The 19,124-nt window shown below is 47.9% G+C and overlaps 1 protein-coding gene and 1 pseudogene across 1 annotated transcript; both read right to left on the reverse strand.

The window, feature by feature from the left end:
- Nucleotides 1-4,464: 4,464 nt before the first annotated feature.
- Nucleotides 4,465-6,240, reverse strand: LOC149344334 (solute carrier family 22 member 7-like). The gene has a single exon (XM_089547214.1). It carries the CDS (start codon nucleotides 6,238-6,240, stop codon nucleotides 4,465-4,467), a length of 1,776 nt encoding a protein of 591 aa, XP_089403340.1.
- A 10,333-nt stretch (nucleotides 6,241-16,573) lies between these two features.
- On the reverse strand, nucleotides 16,574-17,427 carry LOC149344335 (uncharacterized; annotated as a pseudogene).
- Between the last annotated feature and the right edge of the window lie 1,697 nt (nucleotides 17,428-19,124).

Here is a 19,124-nt window from a genome sequence, read left to right on the forward strand (position 1 = left end):
TAAATTCCACTTTGTGCAACTAATGTGGTGCTGGTCCTTAAGCAAAAATTAAAAATAATCCTGTAAAATATGTTGCTAGTGTCTTCGCTCAGACTGTGTTTCACAAAATTCGGTGTTATTTAATCATTTTTGTTTTTGTTCTGTGATGGCCATAATTCAACTTACCATGACATCATGCATCTCTTTGCAGGCTTGGCACTTCGTGAGGCCATCGTGCAAGAGCTGGACGAAGAATTTGTTTGAATACAGTCCAGCAGTCCTCTTACAAGTGGAGTTCAACGATTGCTTCGGGTATGGCTGATCAGTTCACAGGAGGACAGCTCCGCTAAGCAATTTATGGATGCCTTAGCCGTGCCGCAGCTGCTTGCCGAGCTGCGTTCTCCAACCTGATCGGCACTCACCAAACTTGAAAATAAATTGTTTTCCCACAGCCTCTACCACCATGCTCTTGGGCCCCCTTTCTTTGCTCCCCAGGGTGGCTGGTGGCAGCGCAAGCCATCATGTGTGCGCTAGAAGCGTAATTCTTGTAACTCAAAGCAATAAACGGGTCTTTTTTCTGGAATTCTTTGGCACACTCATGTATGAATATTTGCTAGGTAGAATGGTACAGTCGCCGTCAAAAGTAAACGGAAGGCGACTTTGTCAAAAAAATCTAATTTCTTTAAATCTAAAGCATAATGGTCCATGTTTGTTGGTGCACAGTGCAATTCGCACAATCACAATTAGTCTGCACATATGTATTCAAGGATGCATGAATTGAGCGGGCAATGATTAAATTTTTTCTTTAAAGGGACCCTGAAAAGCTCTTTGCCAAGGTTAGCAAAAGCCCACGAGAGATCGGTATTCCATCACTTGTCGCCGCACCGCAAAAATTGTTAAGCGAACTCCATCAACACCGAAGATATCGCCGATTAAAAATGATGTTCCTCCTCTCCCCCACATACCACCCTCAACTCATACACGCGGGGCTCGCTCCGAAAAAAAAAAAGAAAAGACGGGCCGATGCTCCGCCCATGCATACGTCAAGCAATGGCGCTCTGCTTGTTTACTTCCGGTGGTCGCAGACACATGTGCGAAAGTGAGTGCGATTCACTGCGGTGCGCTGTAGCGAACGGCGTCGCAACGTCCGATCGCAGCTCGTCGCCTGCGTGCAACTTGCTAGATGTCAACGACGAGCCGCGCGCGGCAGACGCAACGACGGGAAGCGGAAGCCAAAGCGAGCACGGAGAGCGGCAGCGTCGTGATGACGTACAGCGCGCTCCTCAGGGCGCTCGGGGCCGAGCCACACCGGGCCGGCCTGCCAGCCTTGACGCCGGCCGCCGGCGAGTGAAAAACGCGCTAGTATTGTTTGTTCACGTTTATAGCAAGCCCTGTGATAGATGCATGTCAAAAATGCATCACTTCTGACGGTCGTTGGCCAATACCGAGCTGATCGTACAAGTGATGAATGCGATACTAGCAAAATTTCATCCCATAGCCGCTGTGGCGCTGCTGCGGCGCTTCGCCTGCCGCCTGCTAGCTCCGTTGCTGAAGGCGTCGTGGAAATCGAATATATATTCGATTATGGGACGAGTTCGCAGTAAAGCGATGTGAAGAGTAGGCCTTTTGATATAGCGCAAGCGACTTCCGAAGCGCCGTCAGCGATGCGAAACCATTAGGACTAGCGACGACTAGGGCAGCCTGGGACCAGCGCGCAGTTCGTCGCCCGGCGTTGCCGCAGTCGGTGTCGTTGCCGAAAGATCCACTTTTTAACAGACATGTTGTCGTTGCTCGAATCTAGAAAGCATCATCTCTCGTAGAATGGCTGTTTTGTATTTCCTTGTGTGAATGTCAAGTACGCCGAGCATGCCGGCCGGCCGACCGGCCTGGATCAGGTCTGCCGGCGTCATAAAAAATGAGCTAAAGAGTGTTCTTGACGTAAATAATAAACCCTAGGCCAAGAAATGTGAAAAATGTGTCATTTTTGAGGATCGCTGACCAATACTGAGCTGCTGGTAAAGGTAACAACTGTGATACGAGCAAATTTCTGGCCACAACCGCCTTGCAGCTGCCGCTGGCCTGACGTTGGGGTCCGGCTCGCCTGGCGCCCGCTCGCTTCGCGGCTGAAGGCGTCGCGGAAAGTGACCATACTATTACTTTATTGTGAGATGATGCTGTTGACTGTAAAGCGATGTGTAGAGTAAGCCTTTTATTATAGCTCAGGCGACTTCCGAAGCGCCGGCCGCTGCCTGTTCGACGCGAAACGAGCTATAGGCCTAGCGACGACCACGACAGCCAGGCAGCAGCAGAGCTCGTCGCTCGGAGAGCCCGCGAGCGGTGCCGTTGCCGAAAGCTCCCAACATAAGCAGGCATGCTTTGTCGCTGCTCGAGTATAGCTGGCAGTCTTTCTGATGACGATCGGTGCCGCGCCGTCCAAGTTTTCGCACATCTGCCTCCTGATTGCTGCTCGAACAGCATGGATCCGGAGCTCGAAGCGCGGCTGCGTGAAGCCACAGCTGAGATGGGCTTCGAGCCTTTCAGTACACGCCATACCGAGACCCACAGGGCGACGACAGCAGCGATATATATAATTCTAGTACTCTATAGCAGCGACTCGTCGGCGCAGCTAGGAAACTCGCAAAGGCGGGCGCCGAGATTTGACGAAAACACATGCTTTTGTGAGCAGACGGATTTCCTTCTTTACCGGAAGTACCACATTAATTTCAAGAAATGCGCTGGATTGTTATCTCTGTATACGTATGTTTTAAAAAAATAATAAGCAATCAATAAAATAATATTTCAAGAAGCATCAGTGCTCAGTTTCAAATGAAATGTTGCAAAAATTGCGCGTGACGTCAATTGGCAGAGCCAATGAGAAGGGTCGTCCAGTCCATGGCCAAGGCTGCCCAGTTTACGTCAAGTGGTAGGGGCGGGTAAAAACGCGCGGTGAGGTGTCGCCCTAATCGGCTGTGAGCGGCAAGTTTGAAAAATTGTTTGTAAATTATTGGTTCCACGCGCAGCTTTCTGAATCAGACTAGAATACTCGCAGAGACCACCTCTACAGAGTTGTTGCAATAAAATATGATTAAAGAAACCATTTCAGGGTCCCTTTAATATTGCCTTCCATTTACTTTTGACGGCACTTGTACAGGCGCGGCCATAACTAAACAGAGCACGCTATTGCGTTCGAAGTGCAATCACGCTTTCTCCATTGGTAATGAAGAAGCGTTGTTTGTCTACAAGAATGCCCAGCAACCTCCTCTACCAACATGCGCGTACCACTGCTGGAAATTTCAATTAGGTGACGCGTGAAAAATATTCGAAGACAGTTGCGTGCTCCGTTTACTTTTGTCCGCGCCTTACATCCGTCCACAGTGCCGGTCATTGGCGAGTGGGTTAATTGCATGTGCCAATTTTCGAAAACTGGATACCATTATTAGAAAGCTGGATACCATTATTCGAACGTTGGATTCCAGTATGAGAGCTTTGCTGGCCTATGCTGCAGAACGAACGCCGGGCCTCCGTTGGCCGCTCGATCGGCCGAACGTTGGCCCTGAGCTGGCATGAAAGTAGGGCCAATGCGCCAAATGGTAGCGCTCGGCCCAAATGCCAGTGTAGGACGGATGTTCGTGCCAGCTTTTGCCAACAGTGGCCCGACATTCGGCCAATGGTGTTGTGCTGCCTGGGCCGTTCGCTGGTGCGCTGTCACAACAGTACTGAGCTGAGCATTCGTCACTGACCGAGAGCTGGCTGCCAGTGGCGTACGATGCCAAAATCCGTGCGGAAAATTGCTCCCCCATGACACACTCCATTCAAATGCGCCTAAGTGCAAAATTATGGACGCAAGCATGTGGGGCAGAGAAAAAGCATTGTAAGGGAAATGTAACCCATGTATTTTGTACATGCGCTCGTAAGATGCATATGCTCCGAAGCCCCCCCGAAGTGAAATTTCCCTGGTCTAAAACATTGTCCACTCTATGAACAAGTGTTAGTAGCACTGCACATGACAGCAATAACTTGACAGGCGCACTGCTTTCTGTGCGAAGCTATAAGAGAACAACACGAAAAGATAGTCTTGGCATTGGCCCGGCTACAGTGCATTCCTAATGTCATGAATGTCTCTAAGTCAACTTTACACGCAAAGATTAAAGAGGCGTGTCTGAAAACTCGCCTTTTTCTCCGCACTGGTGGCCCGTTAAGTTCATTTGCACGGAACCCTTAGTCCTTTAATGTGGAATTTCAGTCACTCTGTAGTGACCCCCTTCACGCGTCAGCAAAGAACTCCATATTCAACGAACACATCAGTTCAGAAGAACAAATACCTGCGATAATAAGCACATAAAGATCTGCAGCAATATCGAGCACAAAGCAAAAAAATAGATACAAAACGAATAGCTGACTTTGAGAGAAAGAAATAAAAGAAAGGAGGCATGGTCAGTAAAAAATAAGAAAATACTTCGTAAATTAATAGGCTGAGTTCACAGCTTATCCCAAGGAAATGGTCAACGACTTCTGTATTGAGTGCGACGAGTACTGGTCGGCACGCAGCGAGACCCTGTCGGGCTCAGTTGTGCTTCGACGCTTCACAGGGTGCTTGGGCAGCGGCACCAGTGTGTCTTGCATGGCGCGCTTGCTATCTTCAGCAACGGCGACGGTGCATTGGACGCCGGATATGGAGCTTCCTTGAAGCACCCAATCGTACTCGTACGGTAAAAAATGGGCACCGACGGCAAACAATGACATCACAGCAGCCGCGACGGCCAGCCGTAGGTCAGTGTGCCGGCCACCGAGAAGCGCTGTAATCGCTTGGCCCACGTTGTCACCGATGCGAATGAACGCGATGTTCCAAGCTGCGCCGCTGGAGTGAGTTAGAATGGGGTAGGCACCCAAGGACTGCGGAACAAAGGACGTGAAGCAGATGCTTCCCGCGACGCGCATAACGATGGCGAGGGAGTCCCGCATCAGCGTCTCGTCGTTGCTGTAGGTGATGGCGAGAATAGCAGCCGACGTACCGAAGGCGAGTCCCGAGGTAGCCACGATGCTCCGAAAGCCGAACCGCATTATGCAGCGTACAGCCAGCAAGCACGCGATGACGGATAGTACGTGCCCAACGGCAGCGACTGTATCGCTGACGGCCACTCCGTCGTTGACAATGAAGGTGTCGTAGGCATAGCTGAGTGCTGCCCACATATACGCCAGAAGAATAGTGCGTGCCCGGAGGTGCGAGCCGCACAGAGCGCAACTTTCGGCGGCGCCCTGGTTGTTGCCATTGGCGTCCAGGTGTTGCTGCGCGAGCATGTCTCGGCAGAGTTGCAGGGGCACTTTGTTCAGACTTGCTGCGCGCAAAGCGACGCGCTCGGCTTCTTTCACCTGACCGGTTGCCGAAAGCCAAGCAGGCGACTCGTCGACGCTGTAGTACAGCAGCACAAGTAAGCACGTAGGGATCATCAGTATGAGCTGAAGTGCTGCCCAGCCGGCCCTGTACAGCTGCGCGAAGAACAGCGTGATAGGGGTCATCACTATCGAGAACAGCGCTACCACTGCGGCGTACGCAGGAATTTTCGAAGAAGGTGTGACCTCGTAGAAGATGGCTAACATTGGTGGCATCAGGGCGCTTGTCGCAGCTGAGACCACGGCACGCACGGCAACGAAGAACTGGAAATCCTTGGGCACGCTGCTGCCAGTGCCCGCTATGAATACCACGGGTATGGCGATGAAAATAACTGTTTTGCGGCCAACGCGGTCTGCCAGGGCTCCAACTACAGGCAAAGAAGCCACGCAGGTGACTGAGCATACTAGCCTAGCGACTTCGATGAGCCAGCGCCTGTCGCACACCAGGTTCCACTCGCTCACGATGTTGTTGCCGAACTGGTCCAGGTCAAACTCCCACGATGTGCAGGGGACCACGGTGGCCCTGTCGCCAGCGTCCGGTGGATGGCGCACCGAGCATCGGCTGAACTCGCCTCGCTCGTCGACTGGTATGGCCAGCTGCTTCCAGTCGGGGACGCTGAGGTTCGCGAAGGAATCGGGTCGCTTGCACCAGTGGTCCATGACGCCGGCCGTTAGCTTGAAGCTGTCGTAGTGTAGAGCGAAGACACCTATTGCGACGGCCGTGCTGAATAGAACAAGGAGCTGGAAGATGCCGCTCCCGTAAGGCAGCTTTCCCTCTGTGTTTTTTGATGGTTCTGTAGGATTAGCCCTCGCGGAAACAGCGGGTGGGCGCAGAGACTCCAAGAGCGATCGTCCCTGGCGGTCAGTCATCATTAACGGCTTCTTTCTTCTCTTGTAAGCCGCGTGCCCACTAGGATCGCGTGATGCGCCAGGCGGTAGTAGTCCTTAAGCAGAAACGCAAGAAATGCGCTGGAAGAGCCCTATTCGCCTTACACCGGACACAGAGTGCCGCGAAACACGTGACGGGTCTAACGACTCATGCGCCAAGTTTTGTTTTGCGCTGTTTACATATGACCAACTGCCAACAACCGCTTATGCCAGTCCGTGTGTTTAGTGACCCTGGGCAGGGGTGTGGATGCGTGTTCCGTTTATGCATGCCATTACTCGCGCATTATGAGATGTGTAAAGTAGAGAATGCGATTTTCTGAAAGTGTCGGAAAAGGCTGCCAGGTGCAGTAGCCAGTCATGGTGTGCGGGAGAGGGGGGAAGGAAGGCAGTGGCGATTGGGCCGGGGTGTGCGCGGATATTGAAATCTACGATGCCATAATTATTAATGAGCGTGCCACCAACAGAAGCGGTTTCCTGGTGTGCAACCTCCTGGTTGGTTTGGTTGGTTTATGGGGTTTAACGTCCCAAAGCGACTAAGGCTATGAGAGACGCCGTAGTGGAGGGCTCCGGAAATTTCGACCACCTGGGGTTCTTTAACGTGCACTGACATCGCACAGTACACGGGCCTCGAATTTCTCCTCCAAAGAAATTCAGCCGCCGCGACCGGGCTCGAACCCGCGTCTTTTTCGAACCGGCCCTTTTCTATAAAGACAGGAAGAAAGTGACGATCAGTGGCCATTAAGCAATTATATTTGAGTTCGTTAGCTATAGTATTGAAAGTATTGAACTATTGGTCTTCGCAGCAGCAGCAGCAGCAGCGCCGTGTACGCATCCTGAATGTACATCTATGAAATTGCAGTTGCTGCTCAGCCGTACGACAGCCATCCGCTCGGATTACCGTTCCTGCTTCAGGGAAACGACTCCAACCGCTGAACTACTACCGTGCTGCTTCCAAGCGCCTGCCTTCATCATCATCATCAGCAGCCTGACTACACCCACTGCTGGGCAAAGGCCTCTCCCATGTCTCTCCAATTAACCCTGTCCTTAGTTGCCGCCACTGTATCCCCGCAAACTTCTTAATCTCATCCGCCCACCTAACTTTCTGCCGTCCCCTGCTACGTTTGCTTTCTCTTGGGCTCCACTCCGTTACCCTTAAGGACCAGTGGTTATCTTGCCTTCGCATTACATGCCCTGCCCAAGCCCATTTCTTCCTCTTGATTTCAACTAAGATGTCATTAACCCGCGTTTGTCCCCTCACCCACTCCGCCCTCTTCCGATCTCTTAACGTTACACCTATCATTTTCCTTTCCATAGCTCGCTGCGTTGTTCTTAACTTAAGCTGAACCCTCTTTGTTAGCCTCCACGTTTCTGCCCCATAGGTGAGTACCGGTAGGATACAGCTGTTGTATACTTTTCTCTTCAGGGATATTGGTAAGCTACCATTCATGATCTGAGAGAACATGCCATATGCTCTCCACCTCATTCTTATTCTTCTAGTTATTTCCTTCTCATGATCCGGATGTGCTGTCACTACCTGCCCTAAGTAGACATATTCTCTTACTACTTCCAGCACCTCGCTACCAATTGCGAACTGCTGTTCCCTTGATAGGCTGTGGAACATTACTTTGGTTTTCTGCATGTTAATTCTTAGCCCCACCGTTCTGCTCTGCCTGTCTAACTGATTGATCATGCTTTGCAGTTCTTGTCCCGAGTGGCTTAGCAAGGCAATGTCGTCAGCGAATCGCAAACTACTCAGGTATTCTCCATTAACTCTTATCCCCAACTGTTCCCATTCCAGTCCCCGGAATACCTCCTGTAAGCAGGCAGTGAAGAGCATTAGCGATATCGTGTCTCCCTGCCTGACACCTTTCCGTATTGGAATTTTTAATAAGGGAGTAATTACTCATTGACATCCACCCAAGCGCAGCCATACGGCTACAAAGGAAAGCTACACAGCTTTCTCAGAAACTTCGCAGTTAAAGAAAAATTCGTCCTGGTCCGGGGTTCGAACCCGGGAATTTTATTGCTGACTTTATGGAGAACTATAGTAGCTGTGCAATCGTTATAAATATCTTCCAATATTTTCACATAACACTCTTCTACACCCTGATTCCGCAATGCCTGCATGACAGCTGAGGTTTCCACTGAGTCAAATGCTTTCTCGTAATCGATGAAGGCTATATATAGGGGTTGGTTATATTCTACGCATTTCTCTATCACCTGATTGATACTGTGAATGTGGTCTATTGTCGAGTATCCTTTACGAAAGCCTGCCTGATCATTTGGTTGACTGAAGTCCAAAGTTGTCCTGACTCTATTAGCGATTACCTTCGTAAATACCTTGTAGGCAACGGACAATAAGCTGATTGGTCTGTAATTCTTCAAGCCCTTGACGTCTCCTTTCTTATGAATTAAGATAATGTTAGCGTTCTTCCAAGCTTCTGGTACTCTCGAGGTCACAAGGCATTGCGTATACAGGGTGGCTAGTTTTTGTAGCACAATCTCTCCTCCGTCCTTCAACAAATCTGCTGTTACCTGATCCTCACCAGCTGCTTTCCCTTTTTGCATTGCTCCTAAGGCTTTCTTTACTTCCTCCTTCGTTACTGCCCTTCATCATCGCTCTTAGCCCGACCCGGCGGTGGCCTTTGACTGTGCAGGTGCCAGGACAGAACCAACCCTAGATAAAACCCTGACGCTCGGCTAGGGAGCCATTTGACAGCAGCGCCGTGTACACATCGTAACTGTATATCAGTTAGTGTTTCCACAAGGCTCTTGTGGTATGACAGATGGTCATTTGAGTGGTTCTCGCACATTCCCAGACTATGTGCGAGACTATTGCCACCTTCTCAACTTGTGTTGTGTAAAATACTACCATGACACTCTCAGAACTGTTCATACCAGGACGTGGTAAAGTAACGTCACAACTGGTCTTTCCCTTACAGCACAAAGCTATGAAATGCCCAGAGTTGCAGAACACAAATATCTCGCGGTATAAATTGAAGGACAGATATTTATGGAAGAGCCCGGACTGTTAGGGCAAAGGGATGCAGTGATAATGAAACATAAAGCATTGTGGGGGTACGACAAGTATGAAGCACTGACAGGTGTTTGGAAAAAAATAATGATGCCAAGGCTTACTTCCGGGAATGCGGTTGTGCGATAAAGGGCAGCAGCTCAGTCTAGACCGGAAATAAATCAGCTCTTGGAAGATGAGCACTAGGTGCCTTGGGCAAGACCACAAGCGAGGCACTAGGAGGGGACATGGGCTGGGCAGTTCTCCTTTGGCGGCAACGCGTTCTCTCCTGCTCGAACATCTAGGAACAGAGCATGTCCGTCATCTTCTAATTTTCATTGATGGCTCTGTGGATAAGGCCAGAGGAGCTAGCGAAGCAGCTTTTCACATTTTATCTCTCTTTGAACACTGATTTGTCTGTACGCTTTACTGAAGTGGTGCCCTCCACAACGGCCGAAAGTGTTGCACTTGAGGCGGCTTTACGCGAGCTAGGGTCTTGTCCGGCTGAACCTGTTGATCCTGACGGACTCAAAATCTGCCCTTCAAAGGTTAGAGCGCGGGCTCCCATTTGATGCTTTGTGTCTTAGCTCTCTACGCGTGGTGCATAATCTGCACAGCAGAGGCTTCGTCATGCGATTCCAATGGGTGCCCTCACATATGGTGGGTAGTCTCCCCCGCACAGCGTTGCCAGGTAATCCATCAGGAAAGGTCCCTCAAGATGCCAAGAGGGTCTTCAGAGAAACGGTGCTCAGCCATTTTAGAACCCTGTGGAGTTCATCCAACAAGCCATGTGTACCCAAGGAGCTCCGAGCTCACATTACTACGTTGCATTCGCACGGATTCTGCTCATACCCCTGCTTGGATATATAAGACGGGTCTGGCATTGTGTCGGAAGTGCTCCACATGCGGTGTTTGGGTGATATCAAATATCAGCTTAGGGGCTGTCCAGTGTACAACGCGGAAAGGTGTGTGTTGTTAGCTTCCCTCAAGAATACAGGAGCCCCTCACAGTTCCCATCAGGAGATTGTCTACCAGCGCGGAAAGAATTCGTGTAGAAAGGAGACTTAACGCCCTTATTTAAAGTTCCTCCAGGAATCGGATTTCGACTCCAGATGGCGATGGTAGGAGTTGCTATTCACTACTATATGTGATTGTGTTTAGAGCTATGTTAATCAGTCAGGTGTCAGGTATGTGCCTGATTTGGGGACCATGTTCACCATTTAAGTGTCACTACGGGGGCGCAATTGCCGGCAGCATCCGCAAGGCTAACCCCGCCTGTAGCTTGCGACAACCCCAACCTTTCAATCTCGAAGCACGGGATCACTAGATTAAAGTGTTATATGAAGAACGCCTGAGGAAAACGGATGATAACAATTGGGCAGCTAAGCTATTTAAATATTTATACGGAAAGAGGATGGATGGATGGATGGATAGGAGCGCCCCCTTTGAAACGGGGTGGTGGCAATTGCCACCATGCTCAGCTTTTCTTTCTTTATTATTTTTTTGTTTACTGTGTTGGCCATTCTGATTAAGATTCTCCATCACCTTTGCCTACGGTTTCCTACAATTCTAACCTTATGCCACATCTCTGCTTTTCAGCCACCAATCCTCCAATCGCTTTTTGCTGACTTCCATTGCAGATTTATTTACATGACCATTGTTATCTTTAAACCCTAGGGCCCCAGAAAGAGTGACTGTGCCTGCATCGACATCCGGATGGATACCATCACATTTGATTATGAGGTGTTCAATTGTTTCTACAGATCTACCACACACTGCACATGTGTCATCTTCTTCGTTAAATTTCTTTTTGTAGAGGGTTGGCTCACACAGCGCCTCCTCTATTTTTAGATGCCGGTCAGATCGTGCGCCGAACAATGAGAGCTCGCGGGACGCCGCGCTTCGCACCGTTGCCGCAGAGCGGCGCCACCAGCTGACACTATCGCCGGCCAACCCCTGGATGACCGGCCCAGCACCCGCGCTGCACGCTTGCTGTGCAGGTTACTGAATAGGCTGAATTCCCACGCTACGTTTTGGTTTATCGAATACAAAAACTTTGCATTACTCTTATATGTCGCAAGCAGGCAGATTTTACGACTGGGTTTAAACTGGCTCATTTACTAGCTCTGCCGTTGTTTTTCACAAAAACCTATGCAGTGCGCTTTCGTTTAGTATATCCCACTCTATCCTGAGCAATGAATGCTTTTATGTTTCTCAGCTTCATGAATGACAAATGATGACGACACAAATAAAAGGCAGGGAGATTATATTTTCGGCACAGTTGACAAAATGACATAACATAAGAAATGACAAAAGCAACACGACGTCCACTCCTTGCAGTTTGAGCACCTTACGCGACAATGGCTTTTTCGCGTACATTTTTGCCACAGAGTTCTTGTCTGTGATGTTCACGGCGTGATTGCTCAGCAGCGGCTTAATAAACTTGCGGCATAAAAGCAGTAAAAACTGTTTTCTGTGAGCCATGTCTTCGTTCTTGCATTTCAAGATTGGAAGGTTTTTCAATTGCTTTCCTGTAATCAAGCACAATGTCCACAAACCTCTTGAGGCTTACCAAAACAGAAACTAGCTCTTTGGTCGGGTACTTCAGTCCTCCCCTCTCTTGGTAAGCAATGAGGCCATCCACAGGAGCATTTCATTTAGGCTTCTCAACAATTTCATTGCAGCCTTCGCAGCACAGCTTCTCTTTCTTTTTTTTTCTTTCTTTCTTTCTTTTTATTTCAAAGTACACATGTAATTACATGAAGACACTCAAGGATCCTTAGCCAGAGGCTAGTCGTGGATCCCAAAATGAATACAAATAAGTCTACTGACGATTCAGGAGGAAGAAAAAAAAACAAAAAAAAACAAAAAAAAACACGCACACATTTGTCGGTGTAGAATGAAACAATTGCAATGCAAAATACAATACAAAATACAATACAAAATACAGACTGAAACACTGTCGTATGACATTCAAATAACCAAATAAAAAATAAATGTCATTCTACATTCAGATTGCCACGTTCAATAGATTTGTAGTATTATGCCACGCCACAGACGCATACAGTGTCGCTTCACTGAGACGCTTCTGTTTGAAGGAAAAAATTCTTCAGTGCTCTAAATGTACTAGGTGAAGATATGACTGACCATGGGATAGCATTCCAGATTTTGACACCAGAAAAACGGAGCCATCGATGACCATAATGATTGTTAGATGTTGGAAGCAAGAACTTTCCATGAGAGGCTGAGCGAGAACTGGACGGTGGAGCCTTGTATGAAACTAAAGGAAAGGTGCTAGGGTTGCAGATAACATTTTTTACAAAAATTGCTAAACGATAGTTTCTTAGGTTAGTTAGTGGCATAATGTTATTTTGTTTAAATAAAGGCAGTGATGGAGTTCTAGGTGCAACAAAATTGATCATTCTAAGAGCCCTTTTTTGCAGCCTTACCACGGGTTCAATATACGATGGATACGTAAGGCCCCAGGCCTCAATACAGTACGTTAGCTGCGACTGAAACAAACTGAAATATAATGTTTTTAGCGTATTAGTCTGAAAATGTTTAGATGCTTTCGCTAATGTATAACAAGAGTACGACAGTTTTTTATTTTACACAGGGCATCAATGTGCTGATGCCAGTTGAAATCTTTATCCACAATCACTCCCAAGTATGTGATTGCGTCAACTTGCTGCAACTCATCAGCTCCAATATGCAAGCTGCAGGGTGACATGCACGCAGACTTATGCGGTGATTTGAAAGTAATATATTTCTTTTTTCAGTGTTCAGGGATAGACGGTTAGATTGGAACCAGGTTTTAATGCATTGAAGTTCTTTATTAAGCACGGCTATACCATCCTCTATAGATTTGGCAGTAACTACCATAGCGGTGTCGTCTGCATACATAATGACATGTGATTTCTCTGCATATACAGGAAGGTCATTCACGTAAAGAGAAAAAAGAATAGGTCCCAGAACCGAACCTTGTGGAATACCCATGGGCACTGTTAGCAAATCTGAAACATTGCCGTCAATTTGGACCCGTTGGGAACGATCGGATAAATAACTTCTAAGGAACTGCAACGCCAAACCTCTAAAACCAAGTCTTTCAAGTTTTTTGGACAGAATATCATGATCCACGGTATCGAAAGCTTTTTTTATGTCTAGGAACACGCCTACTGCTACAAAATTTCTGTTAAGTGCGTCATTTACGACTTCGGATAGGGATAAGATTGCAGTAGTAGTAGATCTTGACTCTTGAAAGCCATGTTGATCAGTGCTAAGAATGGCATACTTCTTCAAAAAGTTCTTAATACGTTTGGCAAGCAGTTTCTCGAAAAGTGTGTTAAAACAACTTAAGACAGAAATTGGTCGGTAATTGCTTAGATTATCAGGGTTTCCATTTTTGTATACCGGGACTACTTTTGCTACCTTCAGTGCATCCGGATATGTGGCGCTATAAAAGGACTTATTAAACAAAGAAACCAAAGTAGGCGCTAGAACTTCAATATTGTTTTTCAATAACGACACAGGAATTCCATCTAGTCCCCGCGCTTTTCCCGTCTCCAGTTGCCTATCCACTGATATAAGTTCTCGACAGGTTATGTCATCATATCTGAAGCTGGATTCCTGCCATGGAGGAAGAAAAAGGGGCTCCCCGCTTTGCGCTTTGGGGATCACATTTTGAGCTATGGAGCAAAAATGCCCGTTAAATTCATCTATCCTGTGTGATGCACTCGGGGACAAGTCTTTTGAGGGTAGTACCCTTTTTACTCCTGCTGGCTGAATGATAGAATTTAGAATTTCCCATAGTTTCTTGGTATTGCTAGCATTAGCATTAATTTTTAAGTGATAATAATGTCTTTTCTGTCGACGCATCAACGCAAGGGCTTTATTCCTGTGAGATCTATATTGAGCTGCGTAATAATCATTGCCCCTGTTCTGTTTCATTTTGGTATGCCAATACTCGCGTTGCTTTATCACATCAAGCACAGAAGAAGTCATCCAAGGGCAAATTGGCACCGTGAAATAGTTCACTCTTTTAGTAACCTTGCATTCATTTATTAACATATTTATTTCTTCTATGAGGCGTCGGCAGTGCTCGTTAGGATTTAAGGGTTCAAAATAGTCAAAGCTAACACGTGAAATTAACCAAGAAAATTTTTCGTGGTCAATCCGGGTAAATAATTTGACAGATGGTTCGGGGCGGCCTGGAATATTTAAGCCGTACAACAGTGCCACAGGTAGATTATCTGTAAGCGCAGTATTGAACACTCCAGCGAGACTATGAGTGGGTTGAAAGTTACACAGGATGTGATCCAAACATGTCGAAGTGTTGCTCGTAATGCGCGTGGGGGATGTAATATAGTTATAGAAACCGAATGAAGAGAGAAGATTAGAATAGTCGCTATGATCTGCACCCAATGTGTCAATGTTCATATCCCCGGTAATAATAGCGTCTTTTGAGCACTTAGTTATGTTAGCGAATATAGTTTCAAGGTCACTTAAGAAGATGTTACGAGTATTAAGCGGTGCTCGGTAAACAACTCCAATCAAAACGCTGTCAATTTCCACGAACATTGCCTCTGTGGCATCGTTGGTTCCGTTAACAATATGAGGGCATTCTTTAAAACTTAGAGAGTTTTTAATGTAAAGGCCAACGCCACCACCCCTATTTCTGGCACAACGAGGGCGTGACAGAAAAACGTAGTTCGGTATATTAAGACATTAATTTGGAAATAGCCAAGTTTCTGAGACTGCAATTACATCATATGTATTTTTGTGTTCAGCTAGAAACGAGCAAATAAAGTTAAAATTTTTCGATATACTCCTGATATTGCAGTGCAGTACAGAGCGAGTACAGTTCAAGTCACAGAAGTTATCAACTTGATCAGCCGTGATCATTTCAAGATCTTTAAGCTATCTTGTCAAGGTCGGTTGCCGGGATTAATCTATCTTGTCAAGGTCAGTTGCCGTTACGATGTGGTATATCGCTGAGCTATCTGTCTTTCTCATCAGAATTTTACCTCTAGAAACCCAGGCATACTTCCAGTTGTGTTCTTTCTTTGCGGCGATAGCCTTTGAAAGCAACACCTTATTCTCGGGGCAGAGATGTTCATTTACGAACACAGATGTTGTGCCGGCCAAGCCTACATCTGAAGTAATTAGGCGCTGCTTTCTTGTGGCATTCAGCACTTCATCACGCTTGCTGCACAAGGCGAATTTGACAATGATATTGTGTGGCTTATTTTTGGACGGAACACGATGAACCACGTCGATGTCTTCTTTCGTTATGGACACCGACTTTAGCTCCGAGAGCGGAAACAATGCTAGGCAGGCATTCTTCGGAAGACTCGGGTTTGCCTTTCAGTTCTAGGTTTTGTCTTCGACTGTACTGCTGAATTTCTGTCAGCTCAGTTCGAGCTTTTGTCAGCTCCTTCTGCAGGAAGAGATTTTCTCTCTTCAGAAGCTCTTGCTCAGTCTTAAGCAGAGTTATTTCTTTCTCGTGTTTCGCGGTAGCTACCTTAAATTCCTCGAAGCCTTCGCTCATAAATGAGACAGATTGTGTAAGGGTGCTTAGATCTCTAGTTATGTTTGTCTCCATCGCTTCAACCCTGCTGTTGAGCTTGACGAGTAATGCTGCTATTTCCTTGACAGTGGTAGGGTACTTTTCAAACAGCTTCCCAGTCTCGGGTTGCTTCGACACAGCAGCATCCAATTCATCATCCCCCATTGCTGATGGACGACCCAGGCACGCAATACAAAGCTACAAGACTTAGCAAAAAGGTAACACACCTGGAAATGCACAAATTTGCAGTCAGTGAAGTGCGTGTTGTGCGCGCCCGGATCGTCCTCAGCAGTGGCCGCTCACTCCCTTGGCGACGACTTTATACGCTTCGCTGGGTCGTTGCATCAAGTTCCGGTTCCGGAATGACAGCGCCGTCTTTCCTGGGTGACACCGACGTCGACACGTGCCTTCGCGCCAATTTCAGGGGGCGGAGTCCTTAGGAAAGTCGGCAATCTGGAAATGCACAAATTTGCAGTCAGTGAAGTGCGTGTTGTGCGCGCCCGGATCGTCCTCAGCAGTGGCCGCTAACTCCCTTGGCGACGACTTTATACGCTTCGCTGGGTCGTTGCATCAAGTTCCGGTTCCGGAATGACAGCGCCGTCTTTCCTGGGTGACACCGACGTCGACACGTGCCTTCGCGCCAATTTTAGGGGGCGGAGTCCTTATGAAAGTCGGCAATCTGGAAATGCACAAATTTGCAGTCAGTGAAGTGCGTGTTGTGCGCGCCCGGATCGTCCTCAGTGATCGTCCTCTGCCACAACACGGGCCAAATATCCTTCTATCAGAGCTAAGCTGTCAATCTCTGGATTGGGAAGCCATTGATTCTTCCTAACACACACCTCTCGCAGCCTATTTTCTGCTTCCAGTAGAAAAAATTTCTTGTCTGGGTGGTTAGCGTTCAGGGTGCTGGGGCTTGAAATTGCTGTGGCAGCACAGAATGATGTTGAAGCATTTACATTGCTTTGCAATGATGAAGAAACGATGCCGCTCTTCAATATTTTGTCAAGGCCAGATACCGCACTTCTTTCGTCCATAGCATCGTTGCACCCTGCTGTTCTCCGAAGAAATCCAAATAGTGCCTCAATTGGGTCACTAGAGAATTTTCGTGTTAGCACAAAGATGAATTTTTTTCATTGAGCAGAGACCTGATGCACATGGCATTTGAGGTTGTGGTAAGCACCAGTGCGTTGTAAGTCTCTTTGCTCAAGAACCTATCAGGGTGACTTTCATCCTTTAGCCTTTTCAGATAGTCCAGGAAGGTTTTCTCCAGCCATTCCAACCTAGAGTCATTTGGATCAGTGAAGTGCCGAGTGTCAGGATCATTCTTATGGATATGTTGCTGCGTGTTACTAACATCCATTAGAACAAACCACTTGTGCATCGCAACCATAAATTCCACAGTTGGGCCAACTGTTGCGAACTCAATGTCGCAAGTGTGGCCTGCCTGATCCTTCATGTATTGCAGTGCAGCTGTGACAGGGGGCGAAAAGATCTGTACGGCATGTCTGACGCTCATTTTTTCTATATTTGTGGGGTACAAATGTTTGAGGGTCAGAAACCTTATTGGTTTCACTGTTGATCCCTTCTGCATCTTGTAGAGCTCCTTTAAGGGAGCTGATGAGATCTCTTTGTGTCCACCCATGCACTTCGCAAGAAACTGAGACCTCACATTTTTCAAGATGTGGAACTGATCAAATGCCATGAAAAGGCGTCTGGAAGAATTTGCTGGATGTGGTGCTTATGTGCTTTGCTGTCCCTTACACAAAAGTTTCATTGCCGAGACATTTGTTTTGTGATTATCAGTCACAAGGCGGACAATTTCGAAACGCAATAGTTCAGTCTTTTTTACAACATGGATGATGGTTGCAGCAAGGTCAGGTCCTGTGCAGCACTTGGTGAAAAAATACCCAACCGGTATCTTAAAACGTGCAGCCAGGCCACAAATAAGAAAGCATAGCAGCGAGTTTGCGAGGTAATCATCTCGATCACTAGGCACCAGGTGTGCTAAAGCAGGGCTCATGTTAACATCGCCTATAAAAGCGGCTCGCTGCTTATTATATTCCAGCTTTTGCTTTATGTGCATCTCGTCAACAATTAGGCTGCACACTTTTGATTGATCCGCAGGTAAGCTCTCAATCTCTGTTTGAAGTCGCAAACGGACCAATGGGCTGAAACCAACCTCACCAGTTGATGTTCCTATATACTTGTTCAACGTATTTCGGCACGGCAAGCGTAGCAGCGCTGGCCGCTGCTACGGAGGCGCTGGCTTACAGTGGCGGGAAAAGACTAGGAAGGTAACCAGCAAGTACGCAGGAAACAGGGACGGAGAAATAAGGCGCTTTAAGCGACAGGGAAACGCAGAACGTAGAAACTAGATTAATTCATTTGAAAAGAAGCTGGCTTTAGATTTATATTGACATTAAAAAACGCAGATGTCACAACAATTTGCGCACATTTGGAAAGCCGGCGCGGAAGGAAGGAATCACCCCTGCGCGTCGTCGACGATTCGAGAAACTTCGAGAAAACTTCACTTGTTGTCAACGGAGAGCGCGTAACCTCGAGTGTGCTGAGTGATGTCATCTCCACTAACGCCGGGTCGCAAAGAAGCGACTCGAGTTTCTTGGAAGCCACTCTCTACGACAGACATGGCGCGTCATTATGTATGACGTTTAACGGCGTCAGCCGATGCTCTAGTTGGAGCTTCGCAAAAGCGCTGCCGGTGGTGGTGGTGAAAAGCATTTATTACAAGTTACACATAGAGAGGTAGTTTGGGAGATGGCCCGTAGTGCGCCACCCCCTTCAGAATACTAGGTGGGGTCCCTATTCCGGGACCCCATTTTACTCTTCCGCCGCTCGGGTACGCCGGACCATGGCCTGTCGGGCCGGAAGGTCGTGGCAGCCGAGCAGGGCCGCCTCCCAGTCCTCTCGGGTTGGGTTGGGTTGGGGGGGGGGGGGGGGGGGGGTGAGGGAAGGGTTTTTCCGGCATGCCCACACCTTATGGTAGGTGTCAGCCATCTCCATACAGTATGAGCAAAGGCCAGAAAAGGAGGGGTCGAAGTGTTTCATGACTGCCGGGCACAGCAATGTATTTGTAAAAAGTCTTATCAGAAGACGCTCACCTGCTTTTCCCAGCCCCGTGAGGGGGGTCGGGTACTTGCGGTTGGAGTCTTGGTAGTGATTGACTATATCTTCAAATTTTAAAAGGGGTTCGTTGTCCAGATCCGAATCGGTAAGGTCATCGCCTGGGGCCCGGGAAGTGAGTTCGCGGGCGGCTGCGTCTGCAGCCTC

This window comes from Amblyomma mixtum, chromosome 5 (assembly GCF_055824585.1).
Source record: "Amblyomma mixtum isolate Tamu chromosome 5, ASM5582458v1, whole genome shotgun sequence".
Taxonomy (NCBI): domain Eukaryota; kingdom Metazoa; phylum Arthropoda; class Arachnida; order Ixodida; family Ixodidae; genus Amblyomma; species Amblyomma mixtum.

Coding starts and splice junctions, on each gene's coding strand:
- LOC149344334 (XM_089547214.1), bottom strand. CDS start 6,240: ATGACTGACCGCCAGGGACGATCGCTCTTGGAGTCTCTGCGCCCACCC.